Genomic DNA, 24,160 nt, shown 5'->3' with positions numbered 1-24,160 from the left:
GGGGTGTTCTCACTTTTGTGAGATACTGTATATATAATGTTTATCTGGTTAAATTCAGTATAGTTCCTACAACAGTTTTCATTATAAAATATGTTCATCTACAACCCTTAATATGTGTGTGTGTGTGTGTGTGTGTGGCACCAGAGGGAGTGTTCGCCCAGGGCACCAAAGGGGCTAGGACCATCTCTGCCCCCACAGATCGAACTACAGTCATGCTTCTGGTTTTCACTGTAACTCACTGCCACAAGGTGGAACCAAGTACCAACAAACTGTAAAGAAAAGAAAGACTCACCCCACTGGTGCAATGGCGAACTCTAGTGGAAATTACTTATTTGAGAAAACAATGATTAGAGCTGTTAGGCTTGATTTCATACAACACACTCAAACTGAGGCGATTGCACCACTTTGTGAATATTTTATTTGAATCATAATAAAAATGGGTATTTTTTTTACTCTAGTAGAGCTTCAGAGAATAAATGCCAAACACACTGAAGCTAAACATGTTGGACCAGAACCCTTTAACTGGGCTTTTTCACATATTTGACACCCATTTGTTTGTATCATAATGTAAAGTCACAACTGTAGTAGCTGGCAGCAGGGGCTTTACTCATTTTGGCAAATGAGATAAACAATAAAAATACTGTACAGGAAGGTGGAGTCTGAATCCACAAGTGTACAAAGCTGTATAAAAGATCAATTAAACTTTTATTTAACACATGTTATTATTAATATTATATTAATATCATTCTTAAACATCATCGTTACATTCGGCGCCAGTGAAATGTTGATGCCCCTGAAGGTGACATTTATCCACCGTGTTCATACAACCATTTCCTCCCCTAACCTAACATTCACACACACTTCAGTCGATGTATCAGGGCAAACTAGGGGTCATGCCCGAGGATGCTCTGACATGCAAAAGAAACCAGAGATCAAACCACAGACAAGTTCATTAGCAGGCGACCCGCTCTACCTCCTGAACCACGGCTAAATGCCGAGATTTCAAGATAGGTAAGAAGGTCGGGATATTTATATAAAACATACCTTTAAAATAAAGAATATGGAGGATGCTGTTTTGAAAATCTATATTTTTTTGATGGTGGGAAATTACAAATCAACATGAAATTAAAAATGATTAAGTCAAAAAACAGGAAAAATTTAAAAGGATATATACATTGCTTTTAATGATTATGCATGCATGAATTTTTAAGAACTGAAACTGTACATGTAAGAGTAACATGTGTGGTGAGGGAGGAGCAGCTAGCAGGCCCAGTGGGAGTGTAGCATGGAAGTCCAGTCAGGCAGGTAGGACACCGGGCTTTTATTTGGCATTAACAGTAAGAAGTCGATAGTGGAAAGTTCTCCACGGCTCTAGACAATCCGGCCATACATGTCCCGGGGTCAGGTAGATGTCTGCACCCGCCCGTTACAAGGTCTTTCTGATATCAGGTGAGAAGAGAGCAGCATGCTCTTCTGCACTGGCTGCAGACAGTCCAGTGTAAGGGTCTCCCCTGCTACCACAATAGTGTAAAGACACCCCCTAGCGGTGCAGTGCCATAATGACAGTTGTTACACAGTGCCAAAACTGTAATGTGGGTTTGTTTGTTTTTTAATATGAACAACTTAAATCTTTGGTTTTAAATTCCACTTTCTCATTTTTGAAAATGAAAAAGTAAAATAAGAAAAAGGAGGGAACAACAAAAAAAGTAGCATCTGTACACATAACTGCGATGCATTTTTTTGAACATTTGTGTGTTTCTTTTTCGTTTAGAGTTAACCTCATTTTACCTGAACTCCCTTTACATCGCATTGGTATCTTTGTATGTGACAGAGAGACATATTTCTGATAACAAATGTCATACTCATGCATGCTCATTAAAAAACAAAAAAAAAAAGCTCAACAAAAACAGCACAGCAGTACGAGAAGACTGGAGAGACAGCTGTGATCTTATTAGTCCACCGGCTCAGGGAGGTCCTGGTAGCTGTGGACCTGTGGATCGTACTGACTAATCTCAAATTGTTCACGGTTGAGCTCAGCGTATTCTACCGAACCCTGCAGACACACAAGCAAAGACAATAAAGATTCTGATTATTAAATACACAACACAAAGCAGTATTTGATCGTGGCTGCAAATAAGATATGATACTTTCAAATCTGATTTTATGTTTTATGCTTATGTGGATTTTATGCATCATAACAGATGCCAAAAGCAAAAACTGCAAATTGTCTACCAAATATTCTGACCTGAGCAAACCAAATCTGCTATCCAGAACACACAACAATGAGAAATTAGCCACTTTTAGACAGTGATGTCACATCCTCAGTTTATTCTTCAAATTCCCCAGTTTAACCGCCTTGAGCACCATTTAAGGACAAATAGCGCGGCCATCAGTGGTATGTTTAGAGCTCAGTGGGAGACAGTATGTTGGCTGAGATGGGATTGAAGGTAATTTGACTGGACCGCAGCGCCTGATCTGACTGCCTGATAGGGAAGGAAGCCCCGGCCCAAATGCTTTTGTTCTCGTCTGGAAACTTTGACAGCCGTTTCCCTCTCTCTGGATTATCGGCCTGCAGAGGGTCACCGAGAGCAGAAGGATACATTACATGAGTTACTATATAAAACTGTGGTGACTATTTTACCCACTGGCAGAAAAATACAAGTGTGCAATAAAATGAAGATAAACTTATACTGCTTCTCATCTTGTGTCACTTCCAGAAGAAGATAAAAGCATGAATCATTCATTAATGCATAAAAATATACAGCACCAGTACTAATCATCACTCCACAGGTGCTTATGCATGATTCAACTGACGAGCTGTACCCGCCATTATCATGAACTCATACACTCAGTGTGCAATACTGAGGCTTTTAACACTTGAATGTAACAAGTGAAGTGAATACATTCAATGCATTTATAACTCATAATACCTCATCAAATTTAGATGCAATCTTAAGAAGATTACGGATGCATTAATCCGTGTGTGATACTGAGGAAGTGAAGAGGTTAAAACTCCAGCAGCACTTTTATAGAAGTATTTAATTGTTTGACTGAAGTGCTTCAGGGCCGTCATAAAAATAGAAAAGAACAAGTCATATACGTCCTCTGCCATATCTAAGGATGGGCTGGGCATCTACAGCAGTCATGTGGCTTCAGGCCATGGAAAGGGGTCCAATAGAAAACCTGGGTGGCACCATTTTGTTCCGTAAATCGTTGAAGTGCAACTGAAGCATGCTGTTGAAGTTTTGCACCACTTGAAGTTGATAGGTCTGCTTCCAAAGGCTCCCAAAGGCCACCCAGACTCAGTGGCAGATCCATGTATGACATAGCAAATCTATTTAAAATGATTTTGCCTCGTGATGATTCTGGTGAAGGCGACAAGCTAAAACACCTCAGCTCATACACATGACAAGTCTCCAGACTTCATCATCTCATCTGTGCACCTTGGAAGCAGGTGCCAGAAACTTCTATGTTTTTATATTCCTGAGCGTATAAAGTACAGTAAACACAATGGATGTTTCTGGAAATGACGTGATGTACAAGACTGAAGGAACTCCTGTTATCAAATTAAACATGGACTCTGCTTTTGAAAACACAAAAAAAAACACGAGATTACTGTTACATGTCTTGTATTTGTCTTGCTATGATAACTGGGACATGCTCCAGCCTATCACAACCTTGATAAGGATAAGAGGAAGAGAATCAATGGATGGGTGGATGTCATGTATTTGTATACTTAATATAAGGGCGTATAAACAGGTCACAGGCAGTAATAAAAAGTGAAACATGTGCTCTCTTGCCAACAATCCCACCAAAGACGTCTGAAGACGAGTGTGACTGTGCAGATAATTACTCACATAGTCGGGGGGATCAGCAGCACCTGCAGGAAATAGTATCAGTGGTTAAATGTGCATTGGTTGGGTGTGTACACTGCTCAGTCACTGGCTGACCTCACCGTCATTCATTAGTCATTTGGCAGTTATGTTGACCTGGGTGACCTTGCTGACTCATTCGTTCTTCCTCTGCAAAAGCCTTTGTTTCAGCCTATAAGTTCAGTCTCAGTCATCCAAATCGATATCTACCACATTCTCTCTTTTAAAGATTCTTCTCTCATCGTCTTTTATCAGTGCTGGACAGGAAACATTAGGACTCCGATGGACTTCTTGATAGAGACATGCAGCGTCTGGCTGCTGTTCTAATAACAGGAAGTCCCTGCCAGTAGTAACAGGATATGGTCATGGTTGTGTAGCTGGAAGGGGTAAGCTGTCTTTCTATGAGTAATGGAAGTTTTTAATCTTCAAATGATATTTGGTTAGATCTGAAGTGTCTCTGATAAAATCAGACTGCAGGTTTTAAAGCTGCATTATCTCATTATTTGTCACTCAGAAGCAGCACAACCAGATAATAAGCTTATATGATTAAACAATCAATAGGCTGATAACCAAAGCCTAATTATATAGACTCAGAACAACACTGGCTTTCATTGGGAGGTTTCCATACTACAGAGGACCAGAACTGCAGGTCTTTACAATACTGATATTTTTCGTTTTTAATTTGTATGTATGTTTAATGAATGTCTGGATTTATTTATCCCACAATTTCCACATATATTTATTCACATTTTTATGTTTTTGTAACAATTTTTTGTATTTTCCCCAAATTTTGTGGAAAACCCTAACAACAAAAGCAAGCAGAACAAAGAAAGAGCAGACTGTCAACTGATATCGGCTGAAGAGTAAAATTATTGTTTGTGTCAGTAGAGTCTGAGAGCAACAATAAAACAGTGAACATATTATTCATAATACAGCACAGGCCTAATTTAAATGTTTTCAATTTTTTGATGGCTCCATTTTTTAAAGGCAACTAAAATATTGTAAATATCTCAAATTAATTAACTCTTACATTAATTATTATTTACGGTGGATATTCTGGCATATCATTCTTTAGTATGTGCTTATTATTCTTTATGTACCTATTATTTATTTGATGTTGGCAGTTTTAGCCCTCCATATCACAAACTCTTAAGGAAGACATCAGACTGCTGAGCAGCACCATTGTGAAACTAACTTTCTGAATAGTTTCTCACAGATTAAGTTAAGCAGTGTGAGAGAGGTTCATCTGTGGATGGTGAGATGGTGAAAATAAAAAATAAATAAATTGCTGTTCAAATTTTAGCCTACTGCCTGATAACATTTAGAGAAAAACACATATTAGTGGGATAAAATGCCTTTTCATTTTATTAAGAATACATCGACTGTCTCACAGCGAGAGTCCTTTCTAACAAAAAACTGAAGTGACAAAAACTCATTTTCCATGACAGATGGTTCTGCTGTTTTTCATCTGAGAATGAACAAATCCATCAAATTTGAATAAACATCTACTTAATTATAAATAATTATAGGGGCAAATTAAACATAATTTTTTTTTAATGAAATAGGTTTTTCCAGTTTTCCATATTCACTTTCAAAAGCAGCTTATCTGAGCTGGTTAGGAAACCAAAAGAATGAGCTGAAAGATGCTAAAACAGTTTCAAAAGCTGAAGCAAATTGAAAAGTTTGGTAAAAAAATAAATCCCTTTGTAGTTATATAAACAAATCTAAAGTTAAAATGTAAAATCATAATTACAAAAATAAATAACGAGAGCTGCTTCAAAGATCAAACTCACCATTTGGAGAGTTTTGGAGCTCACTGTAAACTGTGTCTGTGCCTTTTCTCAGTGGAACTGTTAAAGTCAAAAGAAACACATTAGTCTGCCTGAGCATCAAAAGACAAACTTTAGCAGATACTGTCTCTGTGATCTATAAATAGGCAGGTTATGTCACACTCCAACTGCCATTTCAGGTCCGATGGGACCTTGAGCACAAGACCACGAGGAAGAAGAAGAAGCAGAAATCACTCTGGCGTTTAGTTAAACCCTTCCTGTTTATAAGGTCTGCAATGATTGTGGAAATCCCAGCAGTTATCTCTGCATTTACAGCAACCTGGAGATGTATTAATTATGGGTAATTAGACCCCTCCTAGTACGCGTTGGTTGCTCTTATCAACTATAAAGGAAGTGCATAAAGCGGTGAAAATGACTTTTTTCAGGAGGTTTGGGGAAACTGCGAAGAAAGGAACAAGGACAGACCAACAAAAGGTTTAAAAAACATTTTGTGTAAAGCTGCATATTATTATATATTAAGCCATTTATTTATTATTTACTTATTTTCTCTATTTGTTATTGTATTTATTTCACCCCTCTTTTCCCTCTTCATTCACATCGCACACAATAGCTTCCTAATATTCCTGACGACCGGCCTTGTTTCTATAAGTATTGTATGCCTAAGTCTGTGTCCTAATGTGTCTTCTCGCACAGTTGTTTCATTTTTTAAAATAAATACTGGATTATTTCCCTTCTGTGTTCGTGCACTGCTGACCTCTGGCAGGATCTGTTGACCGGGTGTGCACCACCTCCGTGTACTCCACGTTAGGCTCGTTGGACACCTCGCTGATCTCATCATCGCTTTCTGCACCAATAAAAAAATCTTTAACACACTGAACTCATATGATTGTTGGGTTTTTCTCTGTATCTATGAAGCGCCTTGAGGCGACTTTTGTTGTGATTTGGTGCTATATAAATAAAATTGAATTGAATTGAATTGAACTATTTCACTTTCATCTTGCAATGCTATAGCTATGAAGCCAGGCTGGAAAAAAGCTGTGGTATAAATCTGGAGGATGGCTACACAATTCCAGCTACTCCCAACTACACCAGGAAAACCTACTTTGTAAGGCTTAAATTCCTTTGAGAGGTACATTTTTAGTAGAAGGATCATCTGACCACGTGACCTTCTTCTTCTTTTTTTTCTAGAATAAATTCTGCACTTTAGAGCAGGGGTCTCGAACTCCAGGCCTCGAGGGCCGGTGTCCTGTAGGGTTTACATGTGTCCTTGATCCAAAACAGCTGATTCAAATGGCTAAATTACCTCCTCAACATGTCTTGAAGTTCTCCAGAGGCCTGGTAATGAACTAATTATTTGATCCAGGTGTGTTGACCCAGGGCACGATCTAAAACCTGCAGGACAGGCCTGGAGTTCGAGACCCCTGCTTTGGAGAAACCATGCAAAGTATAATGGTGTGGGTTTAAATTTGGATTTTTATTTTTTTAATTCGTGTTATTGTTTCAGGCCTCATAGCTTCAGAAGAATGTGGGATATCCACATAAAATGTTCAGGGCTGAAAAACAGATGTAAGCTCTGTTTAGAGCTGCAACCAAATCATTTTCACACCATGTGTCACAATCCGTCTTTTTTATAAACTTCATAATGGACAGCTGTCATAAAGTGAGACAAAAGGGGTAAATCCAGGACAGCTCATTAAATTTGCTGAAGTTATTTTAAAAAAGAATAAGCTGTTTCTGAGGGGGTCAGGTGGGAACTTTCTCTCTAAATTTAACTCATTTTAAATGAAATCATGTCAGAGCATTAAACAGTGATGATGTTCGTATCTCATCTCACCTGTTTCAGGTTTCCGTTTACTCCACACGCTGACTTCAGCTCTGTCCACCTTCACTGTAAAGCAGACAGGCAGATTGATTGACTGCTTAATTGATTACAGGTTATTAGTCATCCGCCAAAATTAAAGTAACAAAAAATGTGCACCAGTAAGAATAAAAAAACATACCTTAATAGGTAACTAGTAGTAAACGCTTACATTACATAACCACAGGTGTGGTTCATTACTTTTTGATCTCCTTGTTGCTGTTGGGTGTGCGGCTGGTAGCCTCACACACAGAGTTACCAGCCTCCCCATCTAAGTCTTGTCAAGAATGAGAATAAATGCATTTCCCCAAATCTCCCTTCATGTTTTCACATGGTCAGAAGAGATAATGAGATAAACTTTTGGCGGCACACTCCCTCAGCTTGGCCCACTGGGGAGATTGAAACCGTAACAAAAGCAGCAGATTTTAGATTCTCATCTGGAGCACACAGAAATCTTTTACTGCTTCGTAAACAATAGGTTGTTAATTCAGCAGCGGCTGAAAAGCAAAAACAACTTCCCAGTTGGTAAACCAAAGCTTGTGTGATTAATTTCCTCCACCTACTGCACTCATTCAAACTTGCCTGGGCTGAAACAAAATAAGCTCCAACCCTCCTCACCAACACTGGTTTTTATCAGCAATGATCCCCGTGAGCGTGCTCTGCTCCAACATAGGAAGTCTCTTGCAGACTCCATTGTTTCAGTTTTTCAAGGAAGTCTCTGTTGCACACATTCTTTCTCAGATATTAATGTTGATTTTTTTTTTGCCTTGGGTATAGGATAACCAAACACTATGCATGTATGATAATAATAAATATTATTCTTGGACATTTTTACACAAATGTATCCTCAGATGAGCAGGAAAAAAGAAGTATAACGAATAAAGGGCACCAACACACCTCTAAATTAAACCATTATATTTATTCTACAAGTCTCTCTTCCAGTCAGAAAAGGGATCAACCAAAAGTATATACACACGTTTCCTGTGAGTATAATAAAGCGTATTTACAAATCAGCCCGATTTTAAAAATGCATTTGAGACAAGTAGAGCAAAGTAGAGTTGTAGTCGTGCAACTGCAGACAGACACAGTGAGCAAAGAAACAAACAGCCAGACACGATAATGTTTGGTATAAATTCAGAGGCCATTTAGGTGGCAGGAGGAGGGGAGAGGGAGCAGTGAGTGTAGTTTTTTAGCCTCCTTTGTAGTGAGAAAATATCAGTCTATAATGTCCTAAAAAATTAGCATTATTAACAGGATTACTTTTGCTCGTATTCATCCTGAAATGTCTTTCTGTGAACTTCCTTTTCCTTCAGAGTAAGTAAACATTGCATCAATGTCCCTCCGCCCACTGCTGGGGCATCTCTACACTGTGGCTGGGATACTGTAGCTGCTCCTGTTGCTGATGTCAGCAGGTACCGACGCCACGCTATGTCGCGTCCCATTGGTCACTCTCCCCTCCTTGCCATCAAAGAAAGACACTGCGTCTGGAAGAAGATGATAACGGGCGCGCTGAGCAGTTTGCAACAAGTGTGACAATCAGTGCCCTGCCATGTGACTTCACTATCACCCAGCATGCACCTAAGGCTGTTTACTTCCTGCAGCAAAATCCTACATTTTCTGCCTCTGCTTAGACACAAACATTTCCAACTAAAATACTAAAAACAGTGACAGCAAAGACAGACAACACACTCAAACATGTGAACATGAACAGAAGGGCAACACAGACTGTACCACAAACAAAAGGTAACCAGGTCTCCTTTGCAGGAGCCATGCATGCATAGTAGAACATGGATCATTGGGGGGTGTGGGTTACATGCTGCAGGCTACGATTGTGCGAGTGAGGGGAAGGATTATTGGATGGTAGCATAATGACTAATGAGGCCAGTTAGTGACACACAGGAGAAAAGTAAAACCAATCTACCTGTGGCTGCATTATAAACGTCTGTGTCGTGGGTTAGATTCACTGTTAAAGGGTCATCTGATTTAGGGCTCGAAGGCTTTCTGAGAAATGGTGAAAATAAAGTTAGCTCAGGCAGCAGTGAATTCAAAAAGAAATCAAACAAATTCCACTAATCACCATAGCAACATACATAAAAACAAAACTATAGAGGTGGTTCTGCATGTTGTGGTCATTTGTTCTCTAGCTTACAGCCTGCTTCTTGCCTGCACATGTTTTGTTTATAAAAATCAACCATGCCTGAATAAGCAGATTTAATAAGAGTAATTGAAAAAAATTGACTTTTTGGAAAACTGGCTATAACAAAAACCCAAAACAAAGCGCAGGATATGTGCTGTGATTGTTTAAGCTCGTAGTTTCATTCATTTTCTACCAGGGTTTATAGTATTGGTGTTTTTTAATTAACAGTTAGTGTATTTGTGATTTCTTTTAAACATAGACCAGAATAATAAAGCACGTGCTGTATTAGATGTTTGTATGATGGCTTATTACAGCCGATGTAGGTAGGGTACTATTCAGAGATAAGGATATTCTTGGACATTAAAGGCGATCTATTACACTCTTCCTCATTATCCTCATCAATATCATTATTGATGTTCATGTGAAACATAGCCAGATTTTCAAATAGTAAGGTCAGTCTCTGTCCAGGTAATTTTCAGATTCAATGCTGTGGGTGTGAGCACAGAAGCCACACCCACCTGCTGTTTAAATCTTCTATTTTCGAGGAGCAGCCAATCAGAAGACGGTTGAATTTAAGAAGGAGGAGTTGAAGAAGCTTGCTTCAGACAAACAAAAGATCTCCTTTAAACTTTGTAACACATGATCTTTTTGTTATTTTAACCACACTAATATGCACAACAACCAGTATAGTTCTTTAGAGACACCAAACACTACTACAGGACCCGAGCCATGAGCGAATAAAACTAACATCTGCAATATCTGTGACATTCAGAGGAAGCAAGTATTCATGATAACTCACACCGACAGTTCAGCAGCTGCTTCTCTTCTATCTACAATAAGAGAGGACAAGTGAGGGGAGCAGAGGGAAAAAGGCGAAGGACGGTTGGTTGTCATACATAGACAACAGAGGCCTGAGTTGCTGGAGGATTGTAAGTCTCTCTACCTCTCTTAGATTTGATGTTCAGCATGCTCGCCACCAAGAGCAGAACTAACAGCAGCAGCAGCAGCAGACAGGCCACGACAATCAACCCTTTTTTCCACGGTGCCATGAATACTGTAGAGAGACACAGATGGGAGGTGAAGTCAGTAACACAAAAGAACATAAAAGGGAAAAAACAGCAGCTTATGAAGGAGAAGAAGGTACTAAGATGGGGTTAAAGGTAGATGAATACAATGATCATTGTTTTTGTTTGTTTGTTTGGAAACCTTCCATGTTTAAACCGTTCCTCTTTCTAAGCATTACAGGAGATGGAAATGTGCGTTTGCAGGACAGTCAGTGTGTGCAGTCTGAAATATCCATCTGCAGATCTGGAGACATCTTTGTCAGCTTTTACTATCATCAAGTCAAAATTCAGAATACATGCCCCAAAATGTTTTTTATAATGTATTCAGTTACATTACTCAATGAGAGTAGCGTATTCTGAATACTTTGGATTACTTAATATATTATCAAGCTTTTTACATCTACATTAATGTACTATTGCTGTGTGATTTATTACTTTTACCAATACCAACTAGATCTTGAAATCTTAATATAGATGTGTAACAGTAGGTGGACATTAGGTAAGGCTGCACTTTTTGCAGCGATCCCGTGTAGAAAACTATTCCGCGCATATATAAATCAGGTCGGCGGCTCCGAACCACAGTAAAGGGACCTCTGGCTAATGCTTCATGTTCCATGTCGGGCTCGTAACCAAAAACTAGCTTTACTTTGTTGTCTGGGTCAACTTTGCTAGCGAGAGACAGAGAGAGGCGAAGAAAAGCTGCTCCAACAGAACTTATTGTTTCGGAGGAAAACACGAACACAGTGTACAGTTAAGTCTTGATAACTCACTTACAACTGGACTGCACTGCCCATGAGGCTACATTCTTTAGGGCTATGCCTGTAACACTCTGCCTATTGCCTTCATATTAAATAATTGTTTGAGCAATAATTTAAGAAAATATTTCATTACATCATTATACGGGCCGCAAGTAGAGGTGACATGGGCCCCGAGATTGGACTCAGGCACTCTGTTATTGCGTGTTTTGTTTCCACCGGAGTGGAATTACCAAAAATAGAGAGGAGACAGCCTAACATATGAAACAGGAAAAGACCGCCGTGTAATCCCTTTATTTCAACAAAGTAACTGTATTCTGAATACCACCTTTTAAATGGTAAATAAAGTTACTCATATTTTGTATTTTAAATATGTAACGCCGGTACATGTATTCCGTTACTCCCCAACACTGTCTGGGACAGAACATGTGCTAAACTAACTGGCTAAAGTCATAGTGAATCCATCCACCTTAGCTGCCTTTCTGTCCTACTGGCTACTTGTGGTATTGCAATGCAAAATAAATTTCCTGCAGGACTGAAGACTTGGTTAGACTGAAGAAAAGGTCGTGGTTTGGGGCTGTTTCTGACATTGAAATAAAATACTGTACGACCAATAAGAGCAGGGTGATGCCTGCTGAGCTCAGTCTCACCTTGTACATTTACGTTCTCACTTCTGACCTTGTTGGCGCCGTTGGAAGCCTCACAGTAGTACTCGTCACTGTCATTTTTGGAGACTGGTTTTATCTCCAAGTTTGAGTAGGTCTCTGTGGTGGTGTTGGTTTGCAACGGTACTACACTGCCGGTTCGGTACCACTTAAAGGTGACTGGCCCTGTGCCATTAACACTACATATGAAAGTGAGTTCTTCTCCCTCTGAGAGTTCTAGTGAAGAAGGGATGACGGCCAGAGTCATTTGGCTCAAAGGCACTGGGAGAACAAAACATGGAAGCAAAGAGGTGAGATTAGGCAGCATTGTAAAGTTTTACTTTGGCTTTAAAACAAGAACTTAAGCTTACAGTGTTTACAGTGGTTTTTGTGCAGATTAAACAGGAAGGACACCGTTTCTTGTTGTAAATGTAACTAAAAGTTTGAACAGGATGCAAGTTCAAACTGTGTGTGTACTGATTTGAAGAGATACACACTATCTCTTCAAATACACACACAATAGAGTTAGGGTTGGGTGGTCCTTTCATGTTATACCGCTTAATGCCAAAAGGTGTTGCAGTGAGTAAATGCGAGCTTCAATTAACCAGACAAATCATTAACAATAAGTTCTTATTTACAATGTCACCCCGAGCAAAGCTTCTCGAGAAAATAGAGGTGGAATTAACGATAAACGTTCAAAGTTAAAAATCGAATGAATCCAAAAACATCTTAATGTGCCCACTTTTAAAACACTGCCACCTGGTGGTCAAAGTGATATTTTACAGAGGACAAAATTCCCTTTAAAGACAGAGCCAGGCTAGCTCTTTCTGTTGGTTTCCACCCTTTATCCCAAATGTTCTACATATATTCTCATCTCTCATCTTTTATTTAAAAAAAAATGTAAAGAAACGAACAAAAAAAATCAGTTAGGCTTAAATATTTACCGATGACATTCACGCTGAGGTGTTGACTGGAGCCAGTTTTGTTGGAATGGAGACTATTCTTCGCCTCACACCTGTACTGTCTTTCACCAGGCTCATTGATGACATCCATAAAGACAGCTTGTCGATTTTGCTCTCGGATGACTTTTGTGCCCACTTGGACGTTATCCTTAAACAGGGTGTAGTTTATCGGCAGGCTGCCATTCGACTGACACAAGATGGTGAAGCTCTTTTTCAGGATCACCTTGTCCTCAATTGAAATCTTTAGAGCAGAGACATGAACTACAGAGGAGAAACAGAGCACAGACTTTATGAACTGAAAAAGTAAAACAAAAGTTGCTGCTGAAGGCTTAAATAGTGGCTATTTGTGTCATAGTGTAGAAACATAAATTATTCACAATTTAATAAAAGTCTCCTTGCTGATTAAAAGGTGATTTTTAATTTTGTGAACCTGAATGGTTGTTTGTGTTTTTGTGTTAGCCCTTTGTTGGACTAGCAGCCTGTTTGATAACTGGGCCCAACTCCAGCTATCAAACTGGATACGACGATGTTGTAATAATACTAAGAAAGGAAGAAATTTTTTATCAGCTTTTATTAAGAGCTATGACTGCAATAAAACAATATTTTTAAATGACTGTTTTCGGTTCATTTTCATGTCTCAGAATGGGTTTGCCGATTTACACACTGGTAGTTTTTATTGCTTAAAATCTAAATTGAATTTTAGTTACTGTCAGTGTGGTTAAATTTGTAAAAACAGCAAAATAAGGAGATTTTGATGCATCCGGTTATTCACAGTGAAATAAATACAAAATCGTGAGCCAGCCGCCTCCACTAACTGCCATGGTTAGCTGAAGACAAACAGCTGGATTACAATCAATCACAGTAAACTCTGATTCATTTTTGATTTTTTTTTTTTTTAAATGATACACAGCAAACGTTTCCTGACAATTTCTACATTTCAGATTTCTCAGATTTTTTTCCCCCTGAAGTATATTTTATATTTTATTTTCAAGTCAGGTTTCATAGCCAAGATTCTAGTTTCCAGTGTTACCATTATTATTATTCCATTATTATCCTTTGGCATTATTGCCTTGATGGAGTAATGTGAAAACAGAGAAAACAGTTCTCCTGGGTGATGGTGGCGAGTCACAGGTTTGCCAGCTTGGAGAACGCAGCTCATGTCCTGTTCGGGAGTTTTATGTTGAGAACTTACTTAGGTTCAGGCATTAGGTTTAACAAAAGGCTTGGTTTAGTACCTCACACATTGAAAAACAAGGCTTTCTCTGTGCATTTAAATGGTCCTTAACATTGTCCTTAAGTGATGATTTAGGAGTAACTGATCTGTCTAAACTACAAGTGTCAGGCAGCGATTTGACAAAAGTATCTGATGCCATGGGAATAAGCGTAGTCTATTAAATTGGCGATGCACTTTATTATTTTTATTTGTTCATTTATTTAAGCAGCTAGTAGCTTTTGTTTTGTTTTTGTACTGAAATTTGATTTCTCTTAATTCAGGTGATAACTGATAACTGTAATACAAGAGCTGGGCCAGCACCAATGTAGAAGGAGTCCTATCATGACTTGTATGTAAAATGGACTTGACTGCACTGACATAACAATTTAGTCTGATGAACCATTAGACCACATTTACCAGGACTCACACATTGTCTCTGCACACATCACGCAAAGCTACTTGAAGACGAGGGACAACCTGCTATACTGCCTGTGCCACATGGACACATCAGTGCATTTAGAGATGAAGCTATTTATTGACACATTTATGCACTGAAGGACCAGAAGGGCATCAGTGTGCACTATACCCTGGACCCAAACAGAGATAAAGAAAACTCACCTTTAGGACGAATCATCAGGGTTTTGCTATCTTTCTTGATGCCTTTGGCTTCAGCTGAGCAGGTGTAGTTGAAATCATTCTGCAGGGCCTTCACATTAAATACTCCAGGTTTACCAGAGCTTGGTAAGTTTTTAGATGGATAAAGAGTGTACTCCAAATCCTCCCTGTTGATTCTTTGAGAGGCAAAACGATCACTGTTGCAGGTCAATGTCATAATTTGCCCTTGAAAGACTTCAGTGGGAGACATGGTGAGACTGGGCACTGAGAAGAGCTCTGTGGATAGGTTTACAAAACACACCAAGTCAGCGTCTAGATGGATACATTTTTGCAAACATTAATGCAGTAACACAAAAAATGCTTAAACTATTTTAAAAGACCATTAGTGTGCTAAAGTGCATATTATTATTACTGAAATAGCAAATGGCTACAAAGTTGCATTAATTGCACAGCCAAAGCACTAACATTAGGGCTTCATTAGGGGGTGGGGATAGCTCAGTAGGTAAGGTGGTGGCCCCATGATCGGATGGTGGGGGGTTTGAAACTCTACCCTGAGGTACCCCTGAGTAAGGTACTGCAGGGAGCAGTGTGTAGGGACGGTAATACAAGCACACTCAGTGAATGAATGAATTACTCATTCACTGAGTGAATGGGTTAAATGCAGATCAATAAAGTATACTTTATTATTCAAAATATTGAGTCCATGAACCAGTGGTCCTACAGCCATCCAAAAAATAAGCTTCAGATAACTGTTTACAGAGGTCATCTTTCCTGTGTCCACTTACCAACCACTGAAATCTTCTTCTCAGAGTATTTCTCCACATTTCTCACTACCACTCTGCAGTCAAATGTAAGCGCTTCAGAGGCCTTTGGTACTGCAACCATGTTGTGGTTTATTGTAGAGTTGCCAGTCCTGAGAAGCTTGGTGCCCTGGCTCAGGAATAGCTTGTAACCTTCAGAGCTGGAGTGAACATTTTTTGCACTACACGAGATGTTGAGGTGGTCTCCTTCATAGATTGTGGAGTCAGGGAAAATCTTCAGTTCTGGTGTAATAGAAAGCTCTGTGGAGACAAAATAAATGAAGCACTGAGGTGAGACCAGTGCTTTCAAAAAGCAGCACAGTTTCAAAATGCTACTGACCTTTGACTGAAACAGTGACGTTGTTGCTTTTTGTTGAAGGGAAGGTGTCCTCTGCTGTGCGGATCTTGTAGGAGCAGTGAATTTTGTGGATGTCAGCACCGCTTAACCTGAAAGTGGTCTTTGCTTGGTTGGAGTGTCCTTCCACCCTGCTTATCTGTTCATCATTATCGAAGAAGAAGAAGATGAAGGACCCTATTTCACCCGGAGCTATACAGGTGGCTTGTACCTCCTCCCCTTCATTAACAACGTTCGTATTAAGATGGAGAACTGGCTGCGAGAGTCCTGGAAACATAAACAGACAGATCTCCCACATGTACTTGGTATTGCATTCAAACACATCCACAGTGTCACACGAAGGTTAAAAAGATTTTTGATCATAATCTGATCTTGTTTTGTGCTTTTCTCTCTCTGCTCTCCTTTCTTCTCTTTTCCAGCCAATCGCAGCAGATGGCTGCCCGTCCCTGGCTGCGATTCTGCTGGAGATCTCTACCTGTTAAGAGAATTCTTCCACCTCAGTCTGGCCAATTTTGAGGATTTCTTCTCCAAGATTTTGGGTGCTTTCCCTTGGTGGGTGTACTGATTAGGTAACTTCTCCGGTGTCAAATTTGAGGTTAGTCTCTTTATGGAGATACTTTTGCTGTATTGTGACCAATAATATAACAGAGATGTCAGAACTGGACAGAATTACCCCAGCAGTGATGTCACTAACAATGTCATAACTTGTGCTTTTGGACTGTTCTGCACCTGACAATTATTGTAAGCTGTTGTGCAGGACTGCTGGTACGGTCCACCAGATGGAAAGGCACGAGTGGGTCAGTTTTTAAAGCTTTAAGTACCAGCATAAATGGACATCACATTTCTTGTAAACAATGACCAATAGGTCCCCAATAACTGCGGCTTCAGGCTTCTGCTCTCCACACTAAAAGCACATATATATAATTTAAGATGATGTCAGGGCTGTTGGCGCATAGTTCTGAGCTTGATGTGAACTTCCCACAGCTGACCAGTGTGTAGGGAGAATATTGCAAGCATGTCAGTCATGTGTCATAAAACAGAAAGAAAATGCAAAATGTGTAAAAACTAATTTTTCTTTCATAAATTCATAAGTACATCCTCATGAATTCAAAAACTCTATCATAATCTGATAATACTGCAGCTTTGCATGAAAACAAACCCACCTTGTACGTTGAGTCTTTGCGCTTTGCTCAACTTGGTGTCGCCTTGGATGTCTAGCTTGCACTGATACAAGCCTGTGCTGAAGACTCTGGCATTGTGCAGCTGGTACACGAAGTCCTCAGAGGAGCCAATGGTCTTGGTGTACACTATCTTGTCATTCTTCAATATGGTGTACTCACGAATCAGCCCCTTGCCAGTACTCGTGCTCACTGTGGCATGGCATCTCAGAGTCACATTGGTCCCCGCAGTCACATCATTCCTGGGCTCAATGATTAGCTCGACACTTTGAATTTTGAATTCTATGAAATGAGATTTAACAAAATCAGTTAGAACTCATTTATCCAACCATATATCCTCAGCCTTAAACTTTTAACCTCGAACCATTTTTATATTAATTTTACTCCTTTGAGAGTTCAGCCATGTTGAAGTGTACAGTGCAGTCCACTCTTCTTATTTTCTGTCACATATATATTGTGATGTAAGCTCATATTATACACCAGAGTTCCAGATAATGAGCTTAGAGTATGAGCCAAAACTCAGGCTTCAGACAGTTTGTTCTACTATAAATAACTCTGAATTGAATTGACTTTAATTGAATTTGAAAGTAAATTCTACATATTACTTTATGAAGAACCTTATGTTACAGTTCACTACTATTTAGTTTTACAATATTTATGTTTTTCCTCAATGTATCTATCCCGAGCACATCATAGTATAGATATGCTTGGTGGATTTCTTGCTTTGCGTTACACAGTTATATGCTGTTATGTTTGTTTTGACTCAGGAGTGAGAGATTGTTAGTGTTTAGAACTCCCCGTGAAAACAAAACGTTTGATTATGTATTTGTTTTTTAGAAAAGGAGCAATTTTTTCTAAAAGGAGCTGAAATTTACAGGAGCTGTTAAGGAGAAATATTAAGCTTTAACCAAAGATACTCAGCTTGCTTTGCCAGTTTTGCAAAAATGAGAGAAGTACAGCTAATAAACAGCAATTATGATCATATAGAAGAAACAGTAAAAGGTCCAGAATTTATCGTTCTTTGAAAATATTTTGAAAATCCTGAATTAGCATTGATATGAACAATATCAACTCAGGATTCCTCCTTATATAACAGATAAATTAACATTGACTTTGGGGGAATAATGACAGGTCTGTGTTAGTAACATGTCACATTTTAATCACAACACAACTGACTAATGATGAAGAAAATGGTTGGCTGTCTCTTATGAGGAAAAACAATCCTCTCCCCAGGGCTTCTGTGCAGTAGGTGCTTGATTTCTCACAAATGGGTTCATATTAAACTGAAACAATTCAGGTGGAGGGTGAAGCTCCAGAAACATTTGTAGCACATGTATTTCAGCTAATGGCCTTCATCAGGATTACGATTATACTTAGGTGTCCCTGAAGGCACCATGGCAACACTTGGCTGAGGTAGCCAGAACATTTAGTCCACTTGTTCCAGGGAAGAAAAAGGAAATGAGTCTATTTGTCTTCTTGGTTGATTTAATCTATCATGATTCACAAGTTCACCGTTCATCACTGCGTCCTTTACTTTCATGCCACAGCCTAAGAACCGAGCAGTGACAGGTTGGGGGCTCGTCCGGGATGAGCTGCAAAAAAATCAAACTCTGCTTCTGGTTTCATTTGCTTTAAATTTTACAAACAAGAATGACAAACCTTTAAGCCTCTTTGTCCAGCTTCTGAGTCACAGTTCAATCACTTCCTATTTAAAATGGCACTCCCTGGAGGATATATTTTCAACAACTACAACAAAAACATCTTTAACAGCTGTCACAGTATCGAGTTTCGTGCTCAGGAAGCTGATGTTTTTCTGTGGAATGCCATCATACTGGTAGCTATGTCCTGGCTGGATGTGAGACTCATACAAGAGACAATGCAAAATACAAACAATTCATATTGTATGAGTGTAAAATTCTTGGGTGAAAAAACAAAGGTAGGTGACTCCTCCTCCCCCATTTTTTACTCACAAAACTGATAAGAATCACTTTGTAAACACTACAGGATCATACGTGTGCATTTTTGTATTTGCTCCTTTATTTCTGTCCTTGTGAAACACTCATTTTCTTTGTTTTGTTTAGTTTTGTGTGTGTAATCAGTTTTCTTTTAGTGATGCTTTTTAATTCTCAGCCCCTTTTTTCTGGTTTAATTACATCTGCCATCGTTTACACAGCAGCATGGGAAAGCTTTGATAATCACCGGAGTTAGTCCCAAAGCCATGACTCAGTTATGTTTCACAGGTAAAAACTAATGAGTCATTCTCAGAACACAGGTGTTCATGTTCGCAAATCTTTAGGGACAACACTTTGCATCCTAGTCTCATCTGCAACCAGAGAGGAAAAGACTTTTAAATTAACAACTGTGGTTTTTTTCTGCAGGTAATGAGAAACAAAAAGCATCTGCACAGGTATGTTGAAGTCTCCCCACTAGATCACCATATGGTCAAGTATTAGAGACAACAGGCTGCTGCTGTGACTCAGAGTGTGTTGTTTAGAGGAAGTAAACAAACCCTGAGAAGGCAGGAAAAGCACTTTGTTAGACAAACAGCTACTTGGGGGACCTTTCACCATTTCAGGGTGTGATGAATCTGGAGCATGCCCAGCATCATTCAACAGGACTGGCAGAGCTGGTGATGAGAAAAAAGCATGCATGCAGGGCAGAGATCTGCTGCTGGTGCTCCATACAGATAGTGAGTCACAATACTGACATGTTGAGTTGGATATAACATCCTGCAGTACTAATTTTTCTTATATTTTACTACATAGAAAATAAAGAAATACTGTATGTTTTAATCCACAAAATTTTAAATTCAGTTTTATTTAAATAGTCTGGTTTAAAACAACAGTTTTCGCTTCTATGATGTCGTACCTGTTCAAACAGTGGGAAGGAAGAACCTAAAATGAAGATATAACACATTTTGGGGTCAGCTTCAAAGAAAGGCAGGTGGGAGATCTGAGATCAAATGTGACATAATTGGATCCAAACTATAATGTGATATTTAAAACACCGGTATCATTTCCTAAATGTTGCCAATGGAAACAAAGGCAACAACATTTTAAGCAAAGTTTTAAAGATAAAGGACTTTTAATGAAAGGTTATTTGACCTTAAAGAGGAGGAATCAGGTCCAGCTGAGGATAAGAGGCGATATTTAGAATATAAATATAATTTAAATATAATATTATATTTAGAATCCCCATATATCGTATATGTTGTCAATACAAATAATCTCTCTGTATAGCATTATTATCACTTTGACCTAAAGATCAGTCTATTGCCTTTAAAAGAGAGGTCAGAGGTCAAATGTGACATGATATTTTAAATCTGTATATGGTACTTTCTACATGTTGACAATACATACCACACTTTTAAGAATCACAGTTTCTAAGTTATATGGCTTTTGGGCGCAGGACAACATGAGTAAAAGGATAAAAGAATAATTGAGTAATCAAAGTATTTAAATATGAGTACTGAAAAATATTAGAAGAGGAGAGCAAAAAAAATGGACCCTTTAGCTGATTTATTTTGTATAAAACATAAAAACATAATGTGCCGTATGGCAAGCAGTACATTTGAAAATGGACTGAATGGCTTTGTGAATATTGAGGCGAAATTATCATTGCAGAAACAATAAAAGACATAAAATCCAAAATGATGTAAAAACAGTTTTTCTCCCTTTGTGTGTAGGAAAACAGATACACACAGCCAGAAGCTCCTAAATGAGCTTTTTTCACTGGAAAGTGCAAAATACTATGTACATGTAAATCTGGAGATGAAAAGACTGAGATGTATTTAAAAAAACTGCACATTATAAGATGTATTTATTATTGTGTTTATTGTGTATTATGTATTTATTAGTACTGTATGTATTTATTTCCTACAATGTGTCTCGCCTGTACACCCAGCTGTGTGTGAAATTTGCTAAAAATGTACTTTAAATAAAAAAAAAACCCTTTTATGTCTTTATCTATCTATTCATTTAAGAGTGTAGTGTGTCTTGGCTATTGTCTTGTTAAATTATTTACCTCTCCTGATCTTTAACCTCCTAGGACCTGGCGTCCACATATGTGGACATCACATTTTGGGTTCTCCAGACCAAATTACTAAATTTTGCTCTACGCGGGCCTGATATCCACTCACGAGGACATTATGCTGCCTCTGTTTCATCAAAATTTTAAACGAATATCCTCATACGTGACTCTCATTTTTCTTAGGAACAAAAATCGGGTAAAAAAAAAAAAAAAAATCTGGTGATTCTTTGTTTTTACATTCATTGGGTCCCAATGTGACCAAATATCAAAGAGAAATTAAAAATGCATGTGGTGGAAGAGTTCGGGTCTTAGGAGGTTAAAACACTTTCATCAGACACAATCTGGAAAGAAGCGAATAAAACTGGTTATTTGTGTGTTTCTACTCGTACTGAGGACTTTAACACTATAAGACACTTGAATCTACACACTCTAGGTGGTTCTTATCGACCACACGAACACTCACATCAATGGATTAATCAGGCGCGATTTGAGGTTCAGCTTTTTTGCCCAGAACATTTCCACAAACACACCTAAGAAATGACCCAAAATGCCCAACAACTGCAAAAGCTACACCTGATTCAGAAAAATACATCAAACACATCCACAAAGCCACTTAAACCTGGGTTTTACTTCCAGTTTGGACCTGCTGATAACACACGCCTTGTGTCAGACATGAATCTGCACAGCTGATCCAAAGTGACTCATGCCTTCCATCACAAACCAACTTCAGAGTACAGGGAGGTGTGTGACAACGCTCGCCAACATGTTCCCAACGCTTTGTGTCGCAACTTTTCCACCATGGCAGAGACCAGAAATCTCTGATAACAACTCAGACTGTTTCCACAGTCTTAGTGGAAGATAGATGATTGACGCCAACCCAGTAAATGGAAAGTCAACAATAAGCTCAATGAAAACAGGCTCTTTCTGAGAGCCTGTTCAGCTCTTGTGTTTCCTGCAGATCAAGTCTAAGCATGGATTTACATCTCTCATTTAGCTTAAATGGTACTCACCTTGCTGTGTGTTCACCACGGTTGCTGAGTATAGGTCTTGGAAGAAATAAAGAATTTAAACCACAAAGTTAGAGACAATCATCAACTGTATCCTCAAATAAAAAAGTTTCTAGATAAAATTAAAAGTGAGTATTCTCACAGATGGACAGGAGGGTGAGGATGAGCCGTTGTGGGAGGCCCATGCTGTCTTAGGAACGCTGCTGGCTGTCCTGGAGGTTAACAAGCTTGTGACAAAGCTGGCTGCTGGTGTGGTCGTGTGGCTGGTCAGGATCTGGGAGGCGGGAGCGGGACATTAACGTGGTGCTTTAGCTCAGCCGCTCATTGGTAAGGCAGTGACGACGGTTATCACACCAAGCAGTCATCGGCTTGGCTTAATTTGACAGGAAGTGAGTGTTGTTTCCTCAGGATGTTCAAACCGCCCCGGCCTTTGCTGTTGTGGAATGTTCTCCTCTGGCCTCCTCTGTGTCTCTGTGTGTGAAATAGTAGCCACAATAATGCTGAATAGCATGGGGTGCAGAAGTGAGGCCTTTGACCTCTGACCTGGCCATGCAGGTAGGGAGAAGAAGACGAGTACAACATTCTTTGCATAGAGAAGCCGTTTCCTGATGGGAAGATGCTTGGCTCAGCTGCTGAAAACAGTTTTCCCTGACATAAATCTGAGCACAGCTCTTACAGGACACATGGAGATGGAAATATTCCCACTACTTTGTTTGGTCTGTGATGTGGTAAAATAATTCCAGAGCAAAATCAACCACAAAGTATTCAATTCTAAATGAACAGATTATAATTGAAGTAAAAGACCTAAAAATATACCTGTGTTTAATTTTAGTTTACTATTAGCTTATTTAAAATTACATAAAACTGTAAAGTGCTTTCCAAAGTTGAAAATCATATGGACAATTAGCTATAAAGGTGAATTAAGTTCTCAGGTAAATAAAACGCTATAAAAACAATAGTAAGGTCAAACTGAACCATGGGAGCGTTTAATATTTAGAGAAAAAAAAACTGGCAAATTAATATTGTAGAAATTATCCAAAATTAAAATACGTTTTCAAGAATTAAAAACTTCCGAAAAACATTGTTTCTTCTTCTGTTAAGGAACCACATCAGCCTCGTCCCTGGACAGACCCCACCCGTAAACAAAGACTAAATGATTCCAGAGGCATTCGAGTGACGTCTGGAGGGACTTGACACAAAAACGTCTGAACGGGTCCAGCTCACTCACGTGTCTCTTCTGAGCCAACATCAGGAGGATTTCCTCAGTGAATCTTGATTTGATGAGGTCACCCACTGTAGTGAGGTCGGTCCAGACTTGCAAAGTGAAGGCTTTGTCTTCATTTTCAAGGTTAAAAAATTATTACTATAATGAATTAAAGTTATAGACAACACAGTGATGATAAAACATACTATAAAGAACAAAAAGAAAATGCAGCTGTGAAATAACCACAGGCCTCAAACCTACTTATCTGCAGTAACCTACCACATGCTTTTACTGCAGCAGTTCTCTGGTTAGTTGAAATGGGAACGGTCAGATTTCATGGTGCTTTTCTATCATCTAAAGAAATGCCAACTTCTATGAGTATGTGCCTTTAAGAAAACCTGTTTTATATTGTTGGAACATTTTTCAGTTTGGAGCTGAACCTGCAGCTGGAAATATTCAGTCTTTTTAAACTATAAACAAGCACGTCACTAGAAATGACATTAAAACAGAATGAAACTTTACAGGCACGCTTTAATCATTTTATTAAAGACACAGCTGTTATTGTTACCATCACCACAAAACATGGTATTTTTAGACTTATATCTATCTGCACAATTAAATTATGCAGTAATGGGTCTAAATTCATTTACAAATAATTAATGAAACTTTGAATAAAC

General features: G+C 38.9%; 1 protein-coding gene across 6 annotated transcripts; it reads right to left on the bottom strand.

The window, feature by feature from the left end:
• Window positions 1-406: 406 nt before the first annotated feature.
• Window positions 407-22,556, bottom strand: pecam1b (platelet and endothelial cell adhesion molecule 1b). 6 transcript variants are annotated; one of them, XM_085278011.1, is made up of 16 exons: window positions 22,422-22,556; window positions 22,283-22,318; window positions 17,229-17,525; window positions 16,051-16,332; window positions 15,696-15,971; window positions 14,914-15,186; window positions 13,065-13,343; window positions 12,127-12,402; window positions 10,601-10,711; window positions 10,457-10,487; window positions 9,442-9,521; window positions 7,497-7,550; window positions 6,417-6,506; window positions 5,666-5,722; window positions 3,858-3,880; window positions 407-2,053 (listed from the first exon to the last, which is right to left on the bottom strand). In XM_085278011.1, the coding sequence occupies exons 1-16, from the start codon at window positions 22,462-22,464 to the stop codon at window positions 1,952-1,954; spliced, it is 2,310 nt and encodes a 769-aa protein (XP_085134137.1). In that variant the 5' UTR covers window positions 22,465-22,556; the 3' UTR covers window positions 407-1,951. The 6 variants fall into 6 exon arrangements, 5 of the variants coding, with proteins under 5 accessions (XP_085134137.1, XP_085134138.1, XP_085134139.1 ...); XM_085278012.1 differs by lacking the exons at window positions 9,442-9,521; window positions 10,457-10,487; XR_014892804.1 differs by lacking the exons at window positions 407-2,053; window positions 3,858-3,880; window positions 5,666-5,722 and having other exon boundaries at window positions 6,431-6,506; window positions 9,442-9,517.
• Between the last annotated feature and the right edge of the window lie 1,604 nt (window positions 22,557-24,160).

This window comes from Mchenga conophoros, linkage group LG6 (genome assembly GCF_057382185.1).
Source record: "Mchenga conophoros isolate Kocher_MC1m ecotype Shallow Benthic linkage group LG6, M_conophoros_male_GT1.1, whole genome shotgun sequence".
In the NCBI taxonomy this organism is placed as follows: domain Eukaryota; kingdom Metazoa; phylum Chordata; class Actinopteri; order Cichliformes; family Cichlidae; genus Mchenga; species Mchenga conophoros.
The sequence above is the reverse complement of the archived record's forward strand: the minus strand, read 5'-3'. Positions and strand labels throughout refer to the sequence as shown.

What these genes read in the sequence shown, in the direction of transcription:
- pecam1b (XM_085278011.1), bottom strand. Translation starts at nt 22,464, where the DNA reads ATGGGCCTCCCACAACGGCTCATCCTCACCCTCCTGTCCATCT. An exon ending in GAACATCAAATCTAAGAGAG is followed by an intron (nt 10,488 to 10,600) that starts GTAGAGAGACTT and finishes CTCTTATTGTAG; the next exon opens with ATAGAAGAGAAGCAGCTGCT. An exon ending in CTGCTGATCCCCCCGACTAT is followed by an intron (nt 2,054 to 3,857) that starts GTGAGTAATTAT and finishes GTGTGTCTGCAG; the next exon opens with GGTTCGGTAGAATACGCTGA.